The sequence below is a fragment of the Palaemon carinicauda genome, chromosome 2 (assembly GCF_036898095.1).
Source record: "Palaemon carinicauda isolate YSFRI2023 chromosome 2, ASM3689809v2, whole genome shotgun sequence".
In the NCBI taxonomy this organism is placed as follows: Eukaryota; Metazoa; Arthropoda; class Malacostraca; order Decapoda; family Palaemonidae; genus Palaemon; species Palaemon carinicauda.
Genome location: NC_090726.1, coordinates 149,645,576 through 149,667,691, shown reverse-complemented (window position 1 = coordinate 149,667,691; position 22,116 = coordinate 149,645,576). Strand labels below are relative to the sequence as shown.

General features: G+C 45.7%; 1 protein-coding gene across 1 annotated transcript in view; it reads right to left on the bottom strand.

Annotated features, from left to right (window-relative positions):
- The window catches only part of LOC137627784 (membrane-associated tyrosine- and threonine-specific cdc2-inhibitory kinase-like), a 104,458-nt gene that overhangs the window by 7,509 nt on the left and 74,833 nt on the right, over positions 1–22,116 (bottom strand). The window contains exon 8 of the mRNA XM_068359121.1: positions 15,825–15,990. Within this exon, the coding sequence (XP_068215222.1) occupies positions 15,825–15,990 (166 nt within the window). The remainder of the gene's footprint in view (positions 1–15,824; positions 15,991–22,116) is intronic.

The following is a 22,116-nucleotide window of genomic DNA, read 5'->3' as shown; positions in this document are numbered from 1 at the left end:
TCCAGCGATCTACCCAGGGGGCTGAAGACCTCTAGGAGCTGTCAAACCGGTGTAAATACCTCTATGTTAACAGGACCTCCTCCAATACCCTTGTTCCGGGTGCTCTCAAGGAACAAAATGACCACCTGACTAAAATCAATGATTGTGGAAGACTGTCACAATCTCCACGAACAACCATAAAAATACAAAAGTTCCAAGAAAAGAAAAGGGTATTAGGATTATGAGAACGTGGTGGTGGATCCTTCCCCCACTACTGCACTCGCTGCAACGAATGGTCCCAGAGTGAAGCAGTCCTCATAAAGTCTGGACACGTTTCAAAATAAAGTGAAGCGAACACAGAATTACTCCTCCAAAAGGTTGTGTCCTTAATGCTTTGCAACAATCTATTCTGCTTGAAGGCCACCGAAGTTGTTACAGTTCTAACTTCATGCATCTTGGCTTTTCAAAAACTTGAGGTCTGCCTCACTGCAATGTGCATGAGTCTCTCTTATTAAGAGCCTCATGAAGAATCAAAGTGCATTCTTCGACATCTGTAACGAGGACTTCTAGGCCGAGCACCAAAGAGCTTCCAACTTGCCTCGCAACTCTTCCGTACAGTTCAGATAGAACTTCAGGGCTCTTACTGGGCACAGGACTCTCTCCAACCCATCACATCCGAAAGGTTCGGAATCCTAAAAGCCTTGGGCCAAGGTTGAGAAGGGCGTTCGTTCTTGGAGAGAAAGCCTAACTGCAATGAGCAGATAGCTTTGTTATCTCGAAAAAAACTAACGTTTTAGCTAAAAGCATGAATCCCACTGACTCTTTGAGCTGTCGCCAGACTGACCAAAAATAGAGTCTTCATCGTGAGGTCCTTAAATGAAGCTGAATGCAAAGGCTCAAACCTGTCACTCATAAAGAACTTCAGGACAATATTCAGATTCCAAGCTGGTGAATCCTGGAGCTGTTGCATTGATGTCTGAAACGATCTGAGAAGTTTCTGTAGGTCTTTAACATTAGGAAAGTCCAAGTTTTTGTGCCATGAATACGGTTGCTCATATACTCTTGTATCCTTTGATGGTAGAGGATGACAAAATTTTGTTTACTTTGAAGATATAACAGGAAGTCAGTAACCTGAGTTACAGAAGTACTGGATGAGGAAAGAGAGTTAACTTTGCACCACTCTCTAAAAATCTCGTACTTGGATTGGTAAACCTTGATGGTAGAAGTCCTCCTTTCTCTTGCAAAAGCTCTCGCTGCTTCCTACGAAAAAACCTCTAGTTCTTGTGAGTTTTTCGGTGATCTGAAGACAGTTAGATGAAGAGCTTGGAGATTTTGATGGTACCTTTCCAAGTGGGGTTGTTTGAGTAGATCTCCTCTTAATGAAAGATTTCTTGGAGTGTCTACCATCCATTCCAGTACCTCTGTGAACCACACTCGAAGGACCAAAAGAGGGCCACAAGAGTCACTCCGTCCTTTCGTGTGACACAAACTTTTGCATCACTTTGTAATGAATTTGAACGGTGGAAATGCGTACATGCCCATGTCACGAGCTGTTTGACGCTAGACGTGGCGTTTTGCTTGATGCTCGACGTTCACGTTTTGCTTGATGCTCGACGTTCACGTCTTGCTGGAGGCTCGACGTTCACGTCTTGCTGGAGGCTCGACGTTCACGTCTTGCTGGAGGCTCGACGTTCACGTCTTGCTGGAGGCTCGACGTTCACGTCCTGCTGGAGGCTCGACGTTCACGTCTTGCTGGAGGCTCGACGTTCACGTCTTGCTGGAGGCTCGACGTTCACGTCCTGCTGGACGCCCGACGTCACGTCCTGCAGGACGCCCGACGTCACGTTCCGCTGGACGCCCGACGTCACGTTCCGCTGGACGCCCGACGTCACGTTCCGCTGGACGCCCGACGTCACGTTCCGCTGGACGCCCGACGTCACGTTCCGCTGGACGCCCGACGTCACGTTCCGCTGGACGCCCGACGTCACGTTCCGCTGGACGCCCGACGTCACGTTCCGCTGGACGCCCGACGTCACGTTCCGCTGGACGCCCGACGTCACGTTCCGCTGGACGCCCGACGTCACGTTCCGCTGGACGCCCGACGTCACGTTCCGCTGGACGCCCGACGTCACGTTCCGCTGGACGCCCGACGTCACGTTCCGCTGGACGCCCGACGTCACGTTCCGCTGGACGCCCGACGTCACGTTCCGCTGGACGCCCGACGTCACGTTCCGCTGGACGCCCGACGTCACGTTCCGCTGGACGCCCGACGTCACGTTCCGCTGGACGCCCGACGTCACGTTCCGCTGGACGCCCGACGTCACGTTCCGCTGGACGCCCGACGTCACGTTAGGTGGACATTCGACGTCACGTCTGTCCGCTTGACTCCTTGGGTTATAGTGGCTAAAAGACGACATTTAACAGGGAGTTGTTAAGACGTTCGTCATCAAGAACCTCTTGACTAGTAGCCTTACGACGTTCGGCGTCCAGGTGTGGAGTTACCCGACGCTCAGGATCCAGGCCTGCTACTCTCTTGTTGTTCGCCGGTTGATAAACTAGCATGAACGAAGAGAGTTTCTGTTGCATATCTTGCAACATAATAAAATTAGGGTCAACCTGTTGTGGTATAGGAGACGTAACGTCTACCACAAGCTCTCTTTCTACACCGTTTAAAGAACACGCCGAGCGTTCAGAGGACGATAACCAGTCTGACGGTGGAGGAGGAGCCTGAACCGAGGTCATGTCATGCTCAGACAGCTGTCCTGCAACTGGGTGAGATGGATGTTTCTAGACAATTGCTGGCATCCTTAAAGGACGCTTGGTAGGAGAGCTTTCTTCGGTAAAATGAAAATACGCTCAGGACTGCTCCCAACACTACAACCAAAGTTTGCGGTGTCATGATAGGACGCTGATATACTGTGTCCACCCTCCCCTTCATAGATCTGGAAGCTTGACGCCAGCATCGTCTGGGCGCTGCGTCATCTGAAGATGACGAAAAAACTTTTACCTCACCTATCCAATGATGAAGGTGAGCGTCCTGGAAAGCGTCAAAAGGAATGCTCGAGTAGGCGCCTGCTTGGGAGCTAAAGCCTCTCGTTTCCTTTTGTCGTTCGACATTCCTTCTCCCCGGGGTTGGGGAGCTTGGAAGAGATCTATGTTCGACATTCCTTGGAAGAGGTCTATGGTTAGAACGTTCGGCATTCCTTCTCCCAGGGTTTAAGGAGCCTGGAAGAGGTCTATGGTTAGAAGAACGACAGGTCCTAGCAGATGCACCACCTATTCGAGGGGTGGGGCTTAGGCCGAAACAGCCCAAAACTGGACAACTTCCTCCTATACACGAACCTTCAGGAATTGCTTGAAGTTCGGATGGATGAGGATGTGGAAGTAAGCATCCTGGAGGTCTAAAGAGACCATCCAGTGGACCTTTCCTACTGCTGTGAGGACTGATTTCGATGTCTCCATGAAGAACTTTGACATCTGAACGAAGGCGTTGAGAGCAGTTAACTCCAGGACTGGACAATAGCCTCCTTCTCCCAAAAAAAAAAAAAAAAGAGAGACATTTGATGCTGCATAGTCTGTATTTGGCAGAGAGGTCTATCAGAGTAATTAATAAAGGAGGTTTCACTTGGAAAAAGATTTCCCATCCATCCTTTAGTAATAGTACAGACCAAAGGTCTGCTCCTCTCCTCTCCCAGGCTCGCCAGAAGTAGTTAAGTCTGGCTCCTACTGTAGTCTGTGTAGTTTAGAGGAAAAGTATGCAGAAACTTTCTTACTGATTTAGACACCAAAACCTGTGTCTTTGACCAACTCTTGAGGGAGAAGAGAGGAAGAAAAAAGGGGTGGTGCGTACCTCAATTCTGACTTCTGATTCAGTTATCCTGCCTCATTGCCTGCATTCGTTAAGAGACTCAGTAGCTGTAAAAGTCTCTGTGGGGCTGCCACAAGGTCCTCGACCTTAATGTGGCTAGACCTCCACCCCTGCTAACCTGGCATACCTGATAAGGAAGCTGGCTTCATAGGTTTTTATGCCTCATTTACCTGCATTCCTTGAGAGACTCAGCGATTCACCCAGGGGGCTGTAAAAGTCTCTGTGGGGCTGCCACAAGGTCCTCGACCTTAACGTGGCTAGACCTCCACCCTTGTTATCCTGGCATACCTGATAAGGAAGTTGGCCTCATAGGTTTTTATGCCTCATTTACCTGCATTCCTTGAGAGATTCAGCAATCCACCCAGGGGGCTGTAAAAGACTCTGTGGGGCTGCCACAAAGTCCTCGACCTTAACGTGGGTAGACCTCCACCCTTGTTATCCTGGCATACCTGATAAGGAAGTTGGCCTCATAGGTTTTTATGCCTCATTTACCTGCATTCCTTGAGAGATTCAGCAATCCACCCAGGGGGCTGTAAAAGACTCTGTGGGGCTGCCATAAGGTCCTCAATCTTAACGTGGCTAGACCTTCGCGGAATACTTGGATTGCATCCAGTCTCCCATCATCCTCAAAGCTCTATTAGATGATCGAGACAGCACCATCTTAGTAAACAGAGACTCCTTCGACGCCTTCCTTAGCGAAAACTCTGAAGGCGGGACGAGAAGCAGCAGGCACAAAATAAATCAGAAACTCTTCAGAAAAAACTCTCTGAGTTTCTTAAAGTCAACTGAAGGAAGAAGGATCATAGGAACCTCTCCTAAGAGAATTCTTCTAAAAGATAAATGAGTGAAAAGAGATCGTCAATCCCTTCCTCCTACAAGTCTCTAACCGAGGTAGAGATGTCTTGTTTCCTAGGAGTCCACTTGGTCTGAGAAAATATCTTTCCAGTTAATATTTATTTCTGTATCTTTTAATATAGCGCCTGGCGTAACAATGTTCCAACGCTAGAAGCTCATGTCATTACGATCGGAAGTAAGACGTTTGCGATCTCGACGTTTGGCCCAACTGGTGTAACCACGATATCCGAGTCTTGATGCTCGACGTCACGTCTAACTGCTTGACGCTCGGCGTCACGTCTAACTGCTTGATGCTCGGCGTCATGCTTGACACTCGACGTTAAGTCCGACTGCTGGACTCTTGACGCCATGCAACTGTTTGACGCTCGGCGTCACGTCTAACTGCCTGACCCTCAACGTAAAGTCCAACTGCTGGACGTTAGACGCCACGCAACTGCTTGACGCTCAGCGTCACGTGACTCTCGGAACAATGCCGTTCACAATTTAGACGCTCGGAGCTATGCTTGACACGCGGCGTCATGACAAACTGCTTGACGCTCGACGTCACGTAACTGCTTGACGCTCGGCAACATGTCTAACTGCTTGATATTCGACGTCAAATCCAACTGCTGGAAGCTTGACGTCATGCAACAAACATTGTGTCAAACTCTTACAGCAGCGTTAGTAGCTTGCTGTCCATAGCTCTGACGCTCGGCGTTAGATAACACTTTTACCTCGCCTTACCCATGGTGAGGGCGAGCGTTCTGGGAAGCGTCAACAGGAACGCTCGAGGGGATGTCTGCTCGAGCGCTAACGCCTCTCGTTTCCTTTTGCCGATCGACATCCCTTCTCCCGGGGGTTGGGGAGCTTGAAGAGGTCTAAGGCTAGGATAACGAAAGGTTCGAGCAGACGCCCCTTCCACTGACTGATTAAATTCACTGCACTAATTTAGCACTGAAAAATGGAGTTTTTATGATAAAACAAAGTTTTATGAATACTTACCTGGCAGTTATATATATATAGCTGAAATCTCTAAATCGGAAGAATTTTTCAAAACGAGGCAACCGCCTTGTGGTGGTTGGGAGGCAGGTGGTCACACCCGTCACAGGGTGGTACAAGGAATCATTCCAGTGTCCAAGACTTCAGTTCATCTATGCCCGACCTGTCTCCTGAGGGGAGGTGGGTGGGCCTTCGAATATATATATAACTGCCAGGTAAGTAATCATAAAACTTTGTTTTATTATAAAAACTCCCTTTTTATGAATAGTACTTACCTGGCAGTTATATATATATATAGCTGATTCACACATTTGGAGGAGGCAAACAGACAGTAAACATCGTTGGGGAAACAACAAAAGAGTTGTAGGAGATAAAAACACCTTGATTCCTTGCCTGCTAAGGTAGCTGATTTCAAAGGTACAGCCTCTAGAGTGGCTTTCCCTTAGGAGAGTTTATCCAGGAGTAAGCCTGCAATGCTGGAAAAAACTCAATCGAGTCTGTCAAAGGGATAAGACCAACAACTTCACTAGACTTCAGAAACTACCTTCGCCCCATATAATAAAAACTGCAACCTTACTAAAACTAACCACCTAACCCTGCAACATAGACAAACTATCTATCTAGACTGAGGGAACCGTACCACAAGACGAAGTCCTCAGACTATCATAAAAACACAAACCCTCATACATGCATATAACTAAGGTTGAGTGGGGTTATTAACTCCTTTGCCTAATACAGAAACCGCAGCTATGTATGGGCCCAAGGTATAGCACTTACCAAAGTCTACTCTCACCTCTCTAAGTTAATGAGAAGTAAAGACAGAGTTGCCCCTCCAGAAAATTGCATCCATGAATAGCCTAACAAACATATATTCCTGATATGCCTGAGAGGTAGCAATGGCCCTCACTTCGTGAGCCCGTAATTTCAACAGGGCGAAGTGTTCCTCCTCACATAAGAGGTGGGCTTCCCTAATTTTTTCCCTCAGGAAAAAGGACAAAGCATTCTTAGACAGGGGTTATTGGTGGATCTTTCACTGAACACCATAACAAGTTGGATGCACAGCTCACGTTCATAGTGTGAGCCAAAAAAGCTTTGAGGGACCTAACTGGGCAGAGGAGTCTTTCCTTCTCTTGACCCACTAGGTTCGTAAGGTTAATGACATCAAACGTCGTAGGACAGGGTTACAAAGGGTTCTCGCTCTTTACGAGAAAGATGAACCTTAAGGCACAAACTGCCCTATCCTAATTGAAGCTCGCCTTCTTCTCAATCGCCTGGACTTCGCTGACCTTTGGCATTCGCTAGTCATAAGGAAGAGGGTTTTCTTCGTTACAACTCGAAGAGAGGCTAGCGAGATAGGTTTAAAATTCTTGGAGCACAGAAACTTAAACACCACATCCAGGTCTAGGAGTACCTATTACGTCGTCTTTAAAGACCCAATGAGGTCCTGCAAATCTTTATTTTGGGACAACTTTAGGCCTCTATGCCTAAAGACGGCCGAGAGCATACTGCTGTATCCATTGATGGTAGATACAGCCAGCTTAAGCATCCTGTCTGAGGCACAAGAAGAAGTCTGCAATCTGGCTCAGAGAGGTAGTGGTTGAGGAAAACTTGTGCTGCTTACACCAAGCTCTAAAGGTCTCCCACTTAGATTGGTAGACTCTTTGTGAAGAGATCCTCCTTGCTCTGGCGATAGCTTTCGTCACTTGTGCCGAAAAGCCTCGAGATCTGACAAGCTTCTAGTCAGTCTGAAGGAAGTCAGTTTGAGAGCAAGGGGGGTTTTATGATACCTATCGAAGTGGGGCTGTTGAAGAAGATCTGGACTTGCCGAAGTCTTCTTGGGAAGTCCATCAACATGCCCATCACTTCCGAAAACCATTCCCTTGCAGGCCAGAATGGAGCCGCTAGGATCATTCGCCTCGAATCGAGGAGAGCGAATTTCCTGAAAACCAGATTGATGATCTCGAACGGGGGCAACGAAACATGTCCACCCCCGTCCAATCCATCAAGAAGGAGTCCACTGCTACAGCCTCCCCATCCGGGACTAGGGAGCAGCAGTAGGGGATCCTCTTCTTCCAGTTGGAGGCAAAAAAGGTCTGTTACAGGCCTGCCCCACAACATCCAGAGACTGACAGACTTGCAGGTTGAGAGACCATTTTGAGGGAAAAACAAGTCTCTTCCTGCTGAGCATGTTTGCCAAGATGTTTCTTGCCCTCGAACAAACCTCCTTTCTAGATCCAAGAGATCAGAACGAAGGAGTCCTTGATCTCGACATACGATTCGACTAGTGTCATCACGAAGTCCTAGATTCTCGTGTTCAAAGTCATGCCTCATGCTAGAACTTCGACGTCGAGAGTCCTGAAAGACGAGGCGCCGATCGTCCTGTAAGACGTGGCGCCGATAATCCTGTAAGACGTGGTGCCGAAAGTCCTGTAAGACGTGGAGTTGAGAGGTTAACAGAGCGAGACGCTGAACGTTCTAAAAAACGTGGTGCTGAGCGTCCTGGTGTCAGAAGAGACTCTTCTTGTTGACAGGAAGACCTAATTATTTGATAGGCTCAACGTTATCTAAAAATCCAGATACAGGGACGCTCTGATTTCTCTAGAGTGCAGTATTCTGCTACATTAAGCAAAAGTTACGTGAACATTAGAGGGGCGGAGCTGAGACCAAAACACACGGCCCGAAACTGACCCATTCTACACCCGTTCTTTCTTGTAAACAAACCTCAGATAAAGTTTGATTGCATAGCCTGCCACTTAGGCTCCTCTCTAGAACTGGGAGAGAGAATCGTTGTAGCTAAAAACTAAAGGAGGTTTCCCTATAAAAGGAAAAAGTAATCCTCCTTCAGAAGAAGTACTGACCAAAGGTCTGCTCCCCTCTTCTCCAAAGATTTTGATGTCTCCATGGAGAACTTTGACTTCTGACCGAAGGCGTAATGAGCATTTACGTCCAGGACCGGACAAAAGACTCCCTCTCCCAAAAGAGAGACATTGAAGTTGCAAAGTCGGTAAGGCAGAAAAGTCTTATCGGAGTAACTAACAAAGGAGGATTCACTAGGAAAAAGATTTTGCATCCATCCTTAGTAAAAACATGGACCAAAGGTCTGCTCCTCTCCTCTCCCAGGCTCGCCAGAAGAAGCTAAGTCTGGCTCCTACTGTTGTTAGTTCGGTTAAAAAAAAAAGCATGCAGAAAATTTCTTGCTGATTAAGACACCAAAACCTATCTTTGACCAACTCTTGAGGGAGAAGAGAGAAATAAAAAAGGAGAAGTACGTACCTTAATTATGACCTCTGATTTCAAAATTATCCAGCCTCATTGCCTGTATTCCTTAAGAGACTCAGCAATCCACCAAGGGAGCCGTAAAAAATCTCTGTGGGGCTGCCACAAGGTCTTCGACCCAAACGTGGCTAGATCTCCACCCTTGCTATCCTGGCCTATCTGATAAGGAAGCTGGCATTATAGGTTTCTGTTTTAGGAAATAAAAATTAATATATTCTTAAAGCTCCATTAACGACCACGTGAAAACTCAGAGGGTGGGGAACATGGAGCAACAGAACTTAGGATCCTCTCCTTCTGTTAACCTCAAATAATTCAACAGGAGGAAAGTGATCACTAAAGTCATCCTTTGACAAAGATCTTATAAGACGTGTCGTCGCCCTGAAAGAACGAGGCGGCGATTGTCCTATCGTCCTGAAAGACGAGGCTGCCCTCGCCCTGAAAGACGAGGCTGCCCTCGCCCTGAAAGACGAGGCTGCCCTCGCCCTGAAAGACGAGGCTGCCCTCGCCCTGAAAGACGAGGCTGCCCTCGCCCTGAAAGACGAGGCTGCCCTCGCCCTGAAAGACGAGGCAGCACTCGCCCTGAAAGACGAGGCAGCCCTCGCCCTGAAAGACGAGGCAGCACTCGCCCTGAAAGACGAGGCAGCACTCGCCCTGAAAGAACGAGGCAGCACTCGCCCTGAAAGAACGAGGCAGCACTCGCCCTGAAAGAACGAGGCAGCACTCGCCCTGAAAGAACGAGGCAGCACTCGCCCTGAAAGACGAGGCAGCACTCGCCCTGAAAGACGAGGCAGCACTCGCCCTGAAAGAACGAGGCAGCACTCGCCCTGAAAGACGAGGCAGCACTCGCCCTGAAAGAACGAGGCAGCACTCGCCCTGAAAGAACGAGGCAGCACTCGCCCTGAAAGAACGAGGCAGCACTCGCCCTGAAAGAACGAGGCAGCACTCGCCCTGAAAGAACGAGGCAGCACTCTCCCTGAAAGAACGAGGCAGCACTCTCCCTGAAAGAACGAGGCAGCACTCGCCCTGAAAGACGAGGCAGCACTCGCCCTGAAAGACGAGGCCGCACTCGCCCTGAAAGACGAGGCTGCACTCGCCCTGAAAGAACGAGGCAGCACTCGCCCTGAAAGACGAGGCTGCACTCGCCCTGAAAGAACGAGGCAGCACTCGCCCTGAAAGACGAGGCTGCACTCGCCCTGAAAGAACGAGGCTGCACTCGCCCTGAAAGAACGAGGCAGCACTCGCCCTGAAAGACGAGGCTGCACTCGCCCTGAAAGAACGAGGCTGCACTCGCCCTGAAAGAACGAGGCAGCACTCGCCCTGAAAGACGAGGCTGCACTCGCCCTGAAAGACGAGGCTGCACTCGCCCTGAAAGACGAGGCAGCACTCGCCCTGAAAGACGAGGCTGCACTCGCCCTGAAAGAACGAGGCAGCACTCGCCCTGAAAGAACGAGGCAGCACTCGCCCTGAAAGACGAGGCAGCAATCGCCCTGGTAGAACGAGGCAGCACTCGCCCTGGAAGACGAGGCAGCACTCGCCCTGAAAGAACGAGGCAGCACTCGCCCTGAAAGACGAGGCAGCACTCGCCCTGAAAGACGAGGCAGCACTCGCCCTGAAAGACGAGGCTGCACTCGCCCTGAAAGACGAGGCTGCACTCGCCCTGAAAGAACGAGGCTGCACTCGCCCTGAAAGAACGAGGCTGCACTCGCCCTGAAAGAACGAGGCTGCACTCGCCCTGAAAGAACGAGGCAGCACTCGCCCTGAAAGACGAGGCAGCACTCGCCCTGAAAGACGAGGCTGCACTCGCCCTAAAAGAACGAGGCAGCACTCGCCCTGAAAGACGAGGCAGCACTCGCCCTGAAAGAACGAGGCAGCACTCGCCCTGAAAGAACGAGGCAGCACTCGCCCTGAAAGACGAGGCAGCACTCGCCCTGAAAGACGAGGCTGCACTCGCCCTGAAAGAACGAGGCAGCACTCGCCCTGAAAGACGAGGCAGCACTCGGCCTGAAAGACGAGGCTGCATTCGCCCTGAAAGACGAGGAGGCGATCGTCCTGAAAGACGAGGCGCCGATAGTCCTGTCTTGAAAGATTTAGCGTCGAGCGTTAAGGCAAAATGATATTCATTATGCCGCTCGGCGCGTTCGGTTCCGACCAGAGGGTTCATAAGGCCGACTGGCGCTCTGGGACAAAAACCGAGTCAATGATGGTTTGTAAGCATTGATATTATCAGCGAATATCTATGACTTATAGTATTGCCATTAAAATCAAAAGCGATGCAATGCAAAACTCTAAAAGCAGTGAAAGAATCTTAACGTCCAACGCTCTTTGCTTTCCCATGGCAAGGGCGAGCATTCTTGGGAACATTAACAGGAACGCTCGCGAGGGCGTTTGCTCGTGACCTAACGCCTCTCGTTTCCTTTCGCCTATCGACGTTCCTTCTCCCATGGGCCGGGGAGCTTGGAAGAGGTCTAAGGCTAGGAAAACGACGTCCACTGTGCTGAATGAATCCAATGCCTAATTTAGCACTGAAACTTGCACTATTAAACTCTTACACAAAAGACCATAATTAGTCCTGCCCGTTGTGAGAGAACTTATTCTGCTGCCACGGGCTTGAATGAGAAAGCAATATCGCCTTTAGTACTTGCTATATAAACTGTAACAAAATATTTTGATAAACTATTAAACTGACATTCCCATAATAAAATAAACTTTCAAACATACTTTCCCGGCGGTCACAAAAAGAAAAACCACCGGGCAAGAGTTGAGATTAAAAATAAATGTTGAACACACTCACCCGGTAGTTACATATAACCACCGGTAAAATTAAATGTCATAAATACCTACCCGGTAGTTACATACAAACGCCGGGAAAGTTATACGTTAAAGATTAAAATGAACAGAAAATGGGAAAACAAATGTAATCCACAATTAATTCAAAGGGTTTTCAAAAACAAGCGAGTTGTAATGATAAAAAGAACAGATATAGCAATAACGTATCTATATACTGTATATAAATGTAAACAATAGGAACATATAAATGAAAATACAGTACTACTAAAACTAGAATTCCCATATCGTTGTTGTTGGAGTATTATAGCCAACACTTTAATTCCCATATCGAAAAGAACTCTACCAAGGCATGTTGGGACTGCATCGATAGTAACGAGAACTAACAGCGTAAATTAACCATACACTAGTTCTATTTAATTTATGAAATTAGATCGATGATTTAAAGAACGAATACTAAATGGACAAATATTTCTTTAAAATTTTACATTAAAAGTTAAAAAACTTATATAAGTGGAATTCCTCCCATTCTTTACATGAAAAAACAAATAATGAGAATTTGCAAGTCATACAATGAAGATTACGTCACACGACTGTGACGTCAGAGAGTTGGCGGAATGTATTTCCGTCATCAGGATTTAAAACTTTGCACCTAAAATATAGTACACAAACAAAACCTCTGCATACAAACTGTGAAAATCAACCGACACTTTCGGTAACCTCACCTTGCATACATCACTCGCACAAACATGAAAATTAAGTTTTCACTCATGATAAACAAAGTAAATAATAATAACAAAACACGATTGCCAAATCCCTAAATCAGTGTACTTCACCAAACGAAGTCCAAAAAAGCGAAGAAGGGAAAATGATTCGAAAAACTCTCAATGGTGGACCGACGATTTTTCCGATCCAGCCGGCAGAGATGAACTGAAGTCTTGGACACTGGAATGATTCCTTGTACCACCCTGTAACGGGTGTGACCACCTTCCTCCCAACCACCACAAGGCGGTTGCCTCGTTTTGAAAAATTCTGCCGATTTAGAGATATCAGCTATATATATATAACTGCCAGGTAAGTACTATTCATAAAATTGCATTTTTAATACTCTTTCACAAGTCCAAAGGAAAGACATGTAAGCCTTTTACCTTGTAAAAAGAAAGTACATAAAATGTAATATATTAATTAGACCTGCCTGCTGCGAGAGATATTAATCTTCCACTAAGGGCTTGAATGAGAATTCAAGAGGTAATTTTATTAATACTGTATTAGAAATCCCAATATTGAAAACCAAAATAAATAACAATTCAAAGTAATTATGATACTGTATCGATTGTTCGATGATTATCTAAATAAAGAACACTAATAGGACAAATATATTCTTAAAAATATATTCATTTTATATATAAAAACTTGAACTACTTTTAGTTTGTAAGTAGAGTTTTACAGTACTTTCAATTCTCTGCATCGCAAAAGAAATGAAAATACAAGTGATGCTACATAGTAACAACGTAGCTTACGTCATACGACTGTGAAGTCATAGTGTTGGCGGAGTTCCTTTCGCCCTTGGTTTCAAGAATAGGTTCGTTAGTTTTATAGTAGGTTGAAAAAACTTCTAATCCTACCTTTTAAGCTATAAACATAGCAATCAAATACCAAAGAAAAACAAAATAAGCGAATGCCAATAACCAATTCTGTAGTACATCGCCAAGATAACCATCAAAATTCAGGTTAATAACGAGTGAATATCCAACGATGTTGCCAGTGAGAGAAAATCTGAGGAATAATGGGAGGGTTCTAATACCTTCGCCGGAGGGTGCGCAGGTGTTACACCTGACTACTCAATCTGCGATTGCCGCGAATTTTGAATTTCTGCCGGGACGTCAGAGACTAAAGCTATATTTATATAACCACCGGGTAAGTCTTGTGTTTAAAACGGGAGATTCTTAGCACCCCACTACCCTTGGGGCTGGGGGCCATTCTGTCATCCTCTCTTTCCATTGACTGACTAATTCATCAAAAGATAGCCAGTTCCTTGTGATACGCAGTGCCTATCTAACTAAGGAAAGTGAACCTTGCCGGTACATACTAATTCCAGTAAGATCAACCACCCGACATCAGGAGTAAAAGCCGAAGTGACCGTTTGTCTCGCCTTAAACCCAACTTTCTACCAGCTGCCAGTGATTTCATCGAGATCTAGGGGGGCATTTCCTCCACACCCAAAGTTCTCATTACTTTGTTCATCCGCTTATATGAGTATAACCGTTAGCAAACATTGATTGCTGAGATATACTGTCTAGCACACTATTTGATATAAAATATTTGATAAAAATTTTTGTAGTGATCAGCCATGTGTAAGGATTTTAATACTTTCTCTTCAAATAAAATAAAATGTGAAAAATTTAATTATTTTCATTCTACCATAAGCTTTAATAATTTTCAGATAGAGTATGTTAATTCAGGTTGAAAATAATAAAGTTCTCAAGCAAACTGTAGCATTCCATATACCCTGCTGTCCAGTTTTTTCTATGGATAAGTACACAACATCGCTTTACATCATTGTGTATTGTTTGGTGGATTTTTGCATTTTTGGCTAAAATTTTGAATTGGTATGAAGCCCTATGATACCACCTAAACATTTTACACTTTCTAAGGCTTCTGGCAGTAAACCCAAGCACTGGAGGAAGATGATTACTATAGTGGAGAAGATGAAACTCCTTGACATGCTTAAGGGAGAGAGAAGTTATGCTGATGTAGGCCATCATTACAGTACCAAAGAATCTACCGTTCGCTACATCAAAAAGGACCAAAAGAATATATGGATGACAGCAAATGTCACTTTTTACAACAGTGAAAAAGGTAGTAACTTCCCACAACAAGGCCAAAGTAAAGATGGAACCGGCATAAGGCCTTTAGATAAGTGGGTGTGGGAAGAACATTACACTGGATATCAACACCATATGCAGAAAAGGCCAAGCAGCTATACAATAAGTTTATGGATTGTAGCGACAACTTAGAACCAGGACCATCTACAGCATACTAACTTTAATACCAGCAAGGGCTTGTTTGATAAACTTCAAAAGAAAGACAAACCTTAAGAGTAAGTTCCTGCATAGAAAAGCGGCGGCTTCTGATGAACTGGCCGTCGATGAGTATGTGAAGAGACGTTCCAGACCATCACCATCAAAGTGGGTTATTAGTGTTGGCAGGCCTTCAATATGGATGGGATTGGCATCCTTTGGAAACATATGCCATTGTGGACTTACAATATGGAGACCAGAGCTCCTAGATTCAAGGCTTACAAAGATCGCCTCACACTTACAATGTGATAATGCTTCAGGCTTTATGATAAAATCAGCACATTCGTGAGGCCAAAAACCCAATAGCTCTCAAAAACATTGGTGCATTAGATACACAACCAAAAGGCATGGATAACGAAAGCCCTTACATAGGATTGGTTTCACAAGCGTGTTATCCACGATGTATGAATGAAAGTAATTCCAAGGCCATGTAATTTCTGTAATACATACTTGTATGATTTTAGAATAAATTAGTTAGCAATTTACAACACTTGGAAATTTAAATTTCACTGTTTTAATCAAAGGTTTTCTTCGCTATGCCATAACTTTCCGTAGAACCGATACATAATTCTGGAATTACGTTAAGTAGGGGTATGTCTGTAATAGATTTAGGGACTAGTTGTTTAGTTGTAATTTTCAGTACATTGCAAATAGGGTTTACTAATTCAGTGGCAAATGAAGGTGAGACCTATGCTCTTATGATTCTTAGGCATTGAAACCAACTCTAGAGTTTTTCTGAAGATGGTAACTGCAATACCTGCAATTCTTGACCTCGAGTAGTAAATTTATGAGTGCTATAAACCAGGAATATTTACTGAATAATGTAATGTAATTAAGTCATTATAAACAGCTTAAGTATGGATGCTTAAATACTGTATAACAGAATTTTTTAATAAATTTGGCATAATAACTCAGGTTTTGGAACTCCTAAAGCAATGTAAACTCTACTTAGAGGAGTTTTTCAACATAAAAGTAATCAATAAAATATCCTTTAAAGTACTTACCATCTGAATATCCACCTGCAAAATCAGACTCTGTTATCTTTGAATTATCTGGTGAACTTCCCAAGTTTGTATTTTGGCGGAATCTTACGAACGGACGAGAAAAGAACACCAACATTATAGAGATGTATAACCAAGTCTGCATCATCACTAATCTGGCCTTCATTACCTGTAAGAAAAGGTAAAATATAAAAAATAGAAAAAAAATAAATTTTTAATGAAGTTCTATTTTTTTTCCCTTCTAAATTTAATCACTTCTTTCTATTTTACTAGAAATAAATATGAAAGAAATCTTAAGTAATCCTTGTAGATTTACTTAGCTATAATTCCACCCATTGAACCCATGTAATAGGTTCTTTAATTCTTGTTTTATTCAGTTATTTTGTATTTTCCTTGTATGTTTGTATCTTATATCCTGGAAGTCAAAAGAAAAGCCAGGAATGACTGGAAAATATATAAACAGGAAAACAGATGAGGCTAACAAAGCTATGAATTCAGGAAGTGGCTATGGTGTAAGAATTGCTCATTGAATCATTAACCCTGGATAGGTGTGGTGGGTCGTATACGACCAGAGAAAAAAAAAAAATATTTTTTTTGCCATAATTTTTCATCCATATTGGTTGTGAGTGATATCGACCTGCGAGACCTCAGTTCAGTGTGCGCAGCAGTCGGGTGAGGACGCATTTCTTCCCAGCTCTTTTCCTTGTGCTATTTCTGAGATACCCTCGGGTCGAGCTCAAACAATCAATACCTAATTGAGGTAATTTGTGTAATATCAAAGTTTTATATAATTATATATCGTATGTGCAGTAGTGTTTAGGCGTGTATAAAGAAGGATTGTTGTAAAGTGTTTGTGAATGTCTTCTACCCCATATGTTTTTATTAATTAGCTTACAATATCTCCTGTTTTTGTAAGTATATACCTTTATGATAACTTAATTATGATAATTATTTCATTTCATTTAATTGTAAAATAATCTATAAACTTCATTCTAACTACCGTAATATTTTTCTGCAAATCCTCGAACAATTATATAAGTAAAGGATTCGCTGATATTGACATATATTTCTCCATTTCAGGTAGCAGATTTGACCTTCCAAGGTAGTGGTTGGCGGCCATTTTGTGAGCATATCCAACACAAGATGGCATAGCACTACATATTCCTTTTTTTTTTTTTAATAAAATTTGATATTTTCATGCATACATACCATGAAGGCAAAAAAAAAAAGGCCCCTTTATAAAACATTAAATGATATGCAAGTGCAAATTCTTTTACACATTTTTGTTGTACGATAATAATACAATATCCTGCAAAAATTTCAGCTACCATGACATTTACTATTCCCAAAAAATTTTGTAGAGGATAGATTTTTCTAGCCAAAACACACACACTTTTTCTCATTTCAGGAAACGTTCCCTTTTGGTTCCTCCCCCCACCCCTGGATCTCAGCAAATGGTGCTCAATTATCATAGACTTAGGGCTTAGAATAGTTTTAGTTTATTTCCTTATTTAGATTTTAGGTGAATTTTTTTGTAAAGTCATTCTTTTGTATAATTATTTCTTTAAATTTTTTGTAATAAATATTTATTTTGAATTTAGCTTTTATTTACTTTTTTTGAAGATAGGAATATTCTTTGAAGTATTTTTTGCTTTTAAAAGGTTGTGAATTAATTTGTAAATTAATTTTTTATGAATTTTTTTTTGCCCTCAGGTTGAGGTCAACCCACGATACCTATTTAAGGTGGTCAAATAACAATACCTATTCAAGGTTAATGAAATCTCCACAGGGGCAAAAAAGAAGCATACAGTATACCGATCAAAAAGACAGATGGATCTGTTATAACAACAGAAGATGAAGAAAGACAACATTAGTTGGAGCACTTTAGTTAGGTCATGAATAGGAGATATGAAGGGAATAATTTGATTAATATACTAGAAGCTGAGGAAGACCTTATGTGCCCAAGAATGACTTCAGCGTTTGAAGTCAAAGCTATCATTAAAAATCTAGAGATGGAAAGCCTCTGGATACGATACTCAGATGATTTTGGCCGAAAATGAAGTGACTCCAAGAATACTTACAAGATTATTGTGTAGAATTTAGCATGAAGAGGCAAAACCTGATGAATGGGAGTTAAGAGTGTTGGTGAAAATGCAAAAATGACAAATTCGAAGATAATTTGTATTTTTCCTAACCATACAAACCTTAGCTATTTACATTGGTTTTACCTTTTAGCGTAGCTGAAATGGCGAGCCATTAGAATTTAACGAGGGTGTATTACCCCCGCGCTAGTTAGCGGGGGGGGGGGGGGGGGAAGGGAAGGGGAGTGGTAGCTAGCTACCCCTCCCCCCTTACACACCGGTGAATTGCTTCACTTTCACTTAGAGGTAGGACTTGACTTGGGGGACAGGGCTGGCGGGAAAATGTATGTAAATAGCTAAGGTTTGTATGGTTAGGAAAAATACAAATTATCTTCGAATTTGTCATTTGTTCCGTAACCGAAATACAAACCACGCTATTTACATTGGGTGACTTACCCCTTAGGAAGGGTGGAAAGTCCCCAGCCATACTGGCTTTGGCTTTACCCGGGGACTCAGAATCCGAGTGAGTCGCACTCGAGAAAAGGAGTCCCTGCACCTCACAAGTTCCTTGCTCCGCAAGGAACCGTGTGGCCTACATAAGCTTGTGTGTGAAGGAAGAAGTGTGACCCGGCCTAGGCAGTTGACCTGGAGTTCCAGAAGGAACTCTGGGTTAGGACGTTCCCAATACCACCTCGTCAGGGTATGGGGGACGCGACAGTATTATCTCAATACTCGGAACACAAGGAAGCATGGTTTACCTGCAGAGGTTTGAGGTCAGCTATGCAGAGACCAGGATGCTGCTTCCCAGTAGAGGGGATGATGAAGAAAGAAGTAAGGGCCAGACATACTTCTTTCGTTCATGCAGACTAAAACCTGATAACAATGCCCTCAACCTTCTGCTACCTGTCCAAAAATGAGCCTGAGGTTAGACCAGCTGTTGTGTAGCCACCACAGAGCGATAGAAACGTATCGATACTCCTGTGGGTCATGTCCTGCAGGAAGCGGGCTGCGAAGGTCATTAGACGCTTCCAGACTCCAGCTTGTAGCACCTGCGTCACAGAGTAGTATTACTCGAAGGCGAGGGACGTTGCGATGTATCCGACATCGTGCTGTATGGCGACGTGACGGGGGAGGGTCTGGATTCAGGCCGAGATGAATGTCCTTGAGTCCGAGCTGAAGAGGTATACTGGTGACTCTCCCCCGTGTCCTTTTTGTGCTCCCAACCTGGCTGCACGTGAGGACAAACTGTAGCTGTTCCCAAAGCTAACCTCTCGATTTCTTTACTGGCAAGAAGGAGAAGGTTTGGGTCATCTGATACAGAATGGTGACTCGAAATCTTGAAGGAATTGGACCGAAGGGCCGGGACCCCAAGATTCTGAGTCTAGCCAACAACTCAGGAGCGAACCTGAATGTTGCCTTCCCCCATTCCTTAGAAAGGGCGGAGTCGTACGAGACCAAGAAGATTGCTTACACACTGGCCGCGGCCAGAGTGAGCAGGAGCCCCAAGACGGAATACGATCAGAGGCCTGACGTAAAGGGTCTTGAGAAGATCTCTAAAGGGACTAAAAAGTCCGAACCATGCTCCATGTTGGAGGTCTCACTCCGACTAGGGCAGGGACGTTCGCAGCTTCGCATTAGCGAGGAAAGGTCCAGCGGGAAGGAAAAAGTTATTCCTTTCAGCCTGAAGGTCAGGGAAAGGCTGAGCGACAGGCTCCATTGCCAAGAACGGAAAGGAGTTTCCTCCCGCCGAAAAGCAATAAGCTCGTTATTGCTGGAGAAGAGGCCTCAAGGGAAGAGGTATATCTCCCACGACACCAACCACAGAAGACTCTCCACTTCGCCTGGTAGACCCCTGCAGATGACTATCGCAGATGACGCGACCTCCGCCCCGCGACTGTAGCGGGTTGTCTCTTCTTGAGGAGGAGGCGTAGTGTCTCCAGGCATGAAGCCGAAGCGACGCCCGAGCTCGTGAAAGATGTTGCAGTGTGGTTGTTTGAGTAGTCTGTGCCGTGGGAGAAGCTCTCCCGGGAGTTCCGTTATGGGAAGCAGAGGGTCCGGAAACCGTTCTGCGTATAGTCCCAGTGGAGCTCTCAGGGCCATTGAAAGGTTGACAGACAACCTGGACTTGTTGAGACCCATTCTCAACAGACAACAAAGGAGGGAAGACGCAGGCGTCGATGTTGTCCCACCATCACCGGAATGCATCTTGTCAAAGAGTCATGGGGTCTGAGACTGGGGGGAAGAACAGCGGAAGCTTGAGGTTCCAAGCTGTCGCGATCAGGTCCCCCAGGCCAGGACTTGCTGGTTACTAAAGGCCAAAGACCCCTAGGTACAAACTCTCTACGAGGCTCTGCTCAGATAGTCGGAGAGAACATTCCTCTGCCCGAAATGAGCGAGCCGACAGTGGTATTGAGAGGACCTCGGATCATCTCAGTATCTCTACTGCAAGATGCGAAGGTATGAAAATGCGTCCCTGCTGGTTGGAACACGCCAGTACCATAAAGTCGTCGCGCACGGAGCGACTCGGCAGAAGCTGTAGGATCTGTAGAGGGGCCATACTACGGCCCCTAAGCCTGCCTGAATGATGGAGAGGTATCCTTCAGGTCCTGACCATAGGCCTGAACCGGAACATGCCCCCCCCCCCCCTTTTCTTTGACGAGTCCGAGAACAGCATAAAAAATGTGGGGAAAGGACGAAAATATCCACTCTCAACAAGAGGTTCCATAGGTCAACACCCATTGCAGGTCTAATCGTTCCGCTGGTCCCATAGGGGCCAAAAAGTCCGGTTAATCGTTGCTTTGAAACCACCGGAACTTGGGCCGCCCCACAGGGAACTTATCCTGAGGCGACCGTTCGGAACTTTAGACGGGTCAATGAGGAAAAGAGACCTAGGAAACGTTCCAAGGTAGGGCTGAAAGCTCCGCTTGACTGAGAACAGGTACTGCGACTCTCCTCAGCCTTGCCACAGTCAACTGAAGGGAAGGCTCGGAGGCGGCGGATACAGAATCTGGCGTCCCCAGGTGGTCACGCATCGAAGTACCGACCAGACCCGACGTTGCTTAACCTCGCTGGACGGACGAGAAGCGGGGTTTCCAACGTGGTAAGGCCGTTGACTCAATATCATGGCTAGAAACTCCAGATGTTGAGGCAGAAGTAGAGAAGGCTCCTAGCAAATTACCATGAACCCTCACTCATGGTAAGGATCCGGAAGCTTGTCCCGGCGTTGAAGAAGGTCGAACCCGAGCCTACCAGAGTTGACCAGACTTCCAAAAGGCGAAGGAGGCGGATCCCTGCTCCTGAGCGGCCATGAGGAAGGCAGGGAAAGTTCTCCGGGGAAAAACCTGCGATGCCACGGCGGGATCGCCACACTGCATCTCAAGCAGGAACACCTGTAGTCTAGGCTGAATTCCAAGAGCTTCCTGGAAGATGGATGGAATGGAAACTGAAAGTACCTGTCCTTCCGATAAAGGGCCTAAGGAGTCCTGTCGCCTCGTTACCAGTCTGATCGATTCTGCTGTTCCACGCTGGACGAAGTTTGTTCGACAAACTTGATCAGAGCTGAGAGGTCGACTATGGAATTCCTGTCTCAGATGCTTTCCTACGAGAAAGGATCGACTGAAGAAGCCGGGGGGTGAAGCCGTCGACGATCCTTTGGAGGACCTCCTAAGACATGGATCATTCTGCCCAAACGGGCAAAACTCTTGCCGACCCCATGGCATAGAGGTTCAGTGATACTGAATTCGCTGACAGAGACGGCAGGCGCGATATCCTTGGCTGATCACGGAGATTGTGCAGGAATCGGCATCGGGAAGCTGTTATCCGGATGAGTAACCTTAGGCATCCTCCCAGCGTGAGACCCGCAAGGGGGGGTTGCCAATCATATTGTTCGTGAACTCTGCCGCTCCCTCTAGGATTATGCCCCCCGGGAGAGCCTCCCAACCTACCTGTTCCTGAGAGGAGGGGACTGCTATTGGACATCTTGTCTAGTTGTTGTAGCCGGTCCGATAACTTAGGCCGACGAGGCTGAAAAAAAGAGGCGCTGGAGCCCTGCCGGGTCTGGAAGAAAGCGCCTTGGAGGAGTGAAAACGGAAGTCGACTTCCTCCGCACAACCGCTGTCTATGTCTCTGTCCTTGGGCACAAACAAGCTCTTCCCAAGGATGGAAGGGTGTCTGAGATTGTCGACATCCACGGATGAGACACCCGAGAGGAAGCC